Source organism: Spinacia oleracea, chromosome 6 (genome assembly GCF_020520425.1).
Source record: "Spinacia oleracea cultivar Varoflay chromosome 6, BTI_SOV_V1, whole genome shotgun sequence".
Lineage (NCBI taxonomy): Eukaryota > Viridiplantae > Streptophyta > Magnoliopsida > Caryophyllales > Amaranthaceae > Spinacia > Spinacia oleracea.
Window position 1 is genome coordinate 111,172,186 of NC_079492.1, and position 2,999 is coordinate 111,175,184.

Sequence of the window (2,999 nt, forward strand, 5' to 3'; positions counted from 1 at the left end):
GGCAAGGATTGTATGGCGAAACCGACCTTTGGAGGGATCTGATCAAATACCCCTGCAAAACGTTCGAAGATGCTCAAGCCAAAGCAATGGCCCAAGTAAGGTTGGAAGAAACTCTCTATTCCCGGAAAGGGGGTAACGACTACTCAAAGACGGAAAGACGATTGCCCTATTCCAAGAGAAGCAATGATCGTCCTACTCCTTATTCCCGACCTCAACATGTAGCAGTGGTGGAAGATGACGACGACTCCGACTGGAAGAACAGCCCGGATCTGCCCCCGAAAATTAACGAATATTCTTTCTGTGTTGACACTGTAGGTCTGATGAACCACCTCTCTAAGATGGGGAAAGCAGTGCAGTGGCCACCGAAGTCCAGCAAAACCGAGTCGAAGAAGGATCCCTCAAAATGGTGTGACTTCCATGCCGACATCGGTCACACCACCAACGACTGCGTTGCGTTGAGAAGAGAAGTAGCCTATCTGTTGAAAAATGGTTACCTCAAGGACGTCATGTCAGACAAAGCTCGTGGTGTCGTCAACAAAGACAACTCTAACTCTCCATCTCGACCTCCTCCACCTCCCTCTCATACTAAAACTCACTAGTAGAAAAAACCCTTATTGCAGCGGGCTTTTAGACCCCTGTTGCAGCGTACATCGTATGCTGCAACTGGGGGGCCTGCAACAAGTCTAAACTTGTTGCAGCGTACATTGTTCGCTGCAAAAAGTGCTTTTTTGCAGCGTACATATATTTGTACGCTGCAACAAGTGTGAAAAATTTGCCCAAATCATGACTTGTTGCAGCGTACAAATTGGTGTACGCTGCAAAAAACCCATCCTGTTGCAGCGAACATCTATTTGTACGCTGCAAAAGGTCATAATTTTTGCCAAATTTTATAGCCTTGTTGCAGCGTACATATACATATGTACGCTGCAACAAATCACTTTTGGCGGAAAAAATTTAATTTTATTTAGGGATAGCTAGAGTGCCTTGCACCAAATATAGAAACCTGTAACAACAATAACAATATCTCAAATTGTATAACAAATATAAAAACAATAACTGGTGTTCTGTATATATCATAAAACCAAAATAACGTACTACATTTAAATATATGTACGTCCCAATTTCAACATACGCATACATTTTAATATAAAAGATTGTTCTATAACATCTAAACCAACTCGATCAAGCGCGCTCAGGCCAATAATAAGGCGCATTCCTCGGAGTATAGACCATTGCTCACGAACCACATCAATTTCCTCATTAGCATAAGGCGCATTCCTCGGAGTATAAACCTTTACAAAAACAAAAATTTATAGGGAGCATTGGATTAAATGCAAATGAAATGTCACATTTTAACATTCAAGCAACTAAGAAAGAAATATCCCTAAAACTCTTGTAAATAGGATAAAACACGATGTAAAATATAGAGTTATTAGGCCAAACTAAAATTTTAAAGACCTATCTTCAAATATTGAGAAGTTATCAGAACTTATCTGATGAATTTGTGAGCAGTAGCCAGGTCACACAGGAAATCTATTACAAGCAGGGTTGAGGGGAAGAAAGAGAGAGAAGAGGGGTATTAGCTCGTCGACTGAGTCCAGACTCTATTCTGAAATAACAGTGTTGTTTTCTCCCGTGCTCTTATTTGTTTCTATAGGTCATATTTAGGTTGTTCATGGGTGTTGTATATAACGGCAGTACACTTTGACTCCTGTTTAAAGGGTTTTACTAGCTTTAAACTGGTTTATCTTAGGATAATTGCCTGATAAATGAGACCAGCTTTGAGGAGAGCTAACATGACCCTAGGTTTTATTGGCTTTAAACTCATTTAGGCGTTGTCTATTAACTGGTTTTTTCCAGGAGAAGGCTGCTTTGTTAGCAGGTTAGAACTTAGAAATTACGCGGGAAACTGGACTAAAAATGTTTCACGAAAGAAGACAAACCTCGTATAACTTCTTACTTCTTCCTTTAGATTCAATTGGGAACTGTCTCAGCATTACAAACAATCTGGAGTCGTTCATAGAAAACATGACAAGTAAATACAGATACGAAGTATACTGGTATACCAAATTTGCATTGTTGTTCGGTTATAGACGATCAAACTACTCAAACATTCAAAAACTGACCTTCGTCCGTAAAACAAGAAACTGATCGCAGCAACAAATGAGACAGCTGACAGAATATAAAGAAGTTTAGACAGTCTGAAAATAGTGGTCCCATAAGAAAAAAAATCATCATCAATAACAGAAACAAACCTGCAATAAAGATCCGTCCTACGGTTTCCATTGCTTCATTGTTATACAACCAGAACAAAATCCAGATACAAACCTAAAGCATAAAATATAACTATCATGGGTTCAAACCCTTTGAAAATAAACTGGTAACAAATCACTAACATGAAAGATAAAGTAAACATGAGATGTAATAAACCTGTATGAAGTAAATTCCAGCGTTTAGCAATATGTAAACAAGCATCAGCTTATCAGTTGGTAGATATCTAGCCTGAAAAAGTAGGCACTTGTTAGGCGGAAAAGGAGCTAAGATGAAATGAATGTTGTCATTTTCAAATGTAAGCAAGGCAACATCAGATTACACTCTACCTGATGATCGATCTTTGCCCAAAAGAGGACAAGGAGAGTATATGTGGAGAAAAACAAAAGTCCAGGAAGATCCAGTAACACCAATGTTAGAACCTGTCAGAAGCAGAATATCAATGCTATTTTAATTTTCAGAACTTGCTGCGGTTTGCATCTAAAGCATAAACCTTCAAATGAAACAATAACATAAACAACTAGTTACAATTTCCACCCTATTTCCCTAAATAATCATGGGAAACTAAGAGTTATCAATGGCAGTAAGTGTACAACAGTACAAGGATACGAGTAACAGTCTTTTCCTGACATTACTATGCATACCTGCAATCCAGCATGATGGTGACAGTGATATATCAGACCATAGAGCGAAATACCGATAATAAAAAGTGATTGTTAGCTGGTTTT

The 2,999-nt window shown here is 38.7% G+C and overlaps 1 protein-coding gene across 1 annotated transcript; it reads right to left on the minus strand.

Moving 5' to 3' along the window:
• Positions 1 to 1,925: 1,925 nt before the first annotated feature.
• Positions 1,926 to 2,785, minus strand: LOC110784721 (tobamovirus multiplication protein 1-like). The gene is made up of 6 exons (XM_056832618.1): positions 2,765 to 2,785; positions 2,601 to 2,693; positions 2,431 to 2,502; positions 2,256 to 2,328; positions 2,127 to 2,172; positions 1,926 to 2,007 (listed from the first exon to the last, which is right to left on the minus strand). Exons 1-6 carry the CDS (start codon positions 2,783 to 2,785, stop codon positions 1,926 to 1,928), a joined length of 387 nt encoding a protein of 128 aa, XP_056688596.1.
• Between the last annotated feature and the right edge of the window lie 214 nt (positions 2,786 to 2,999).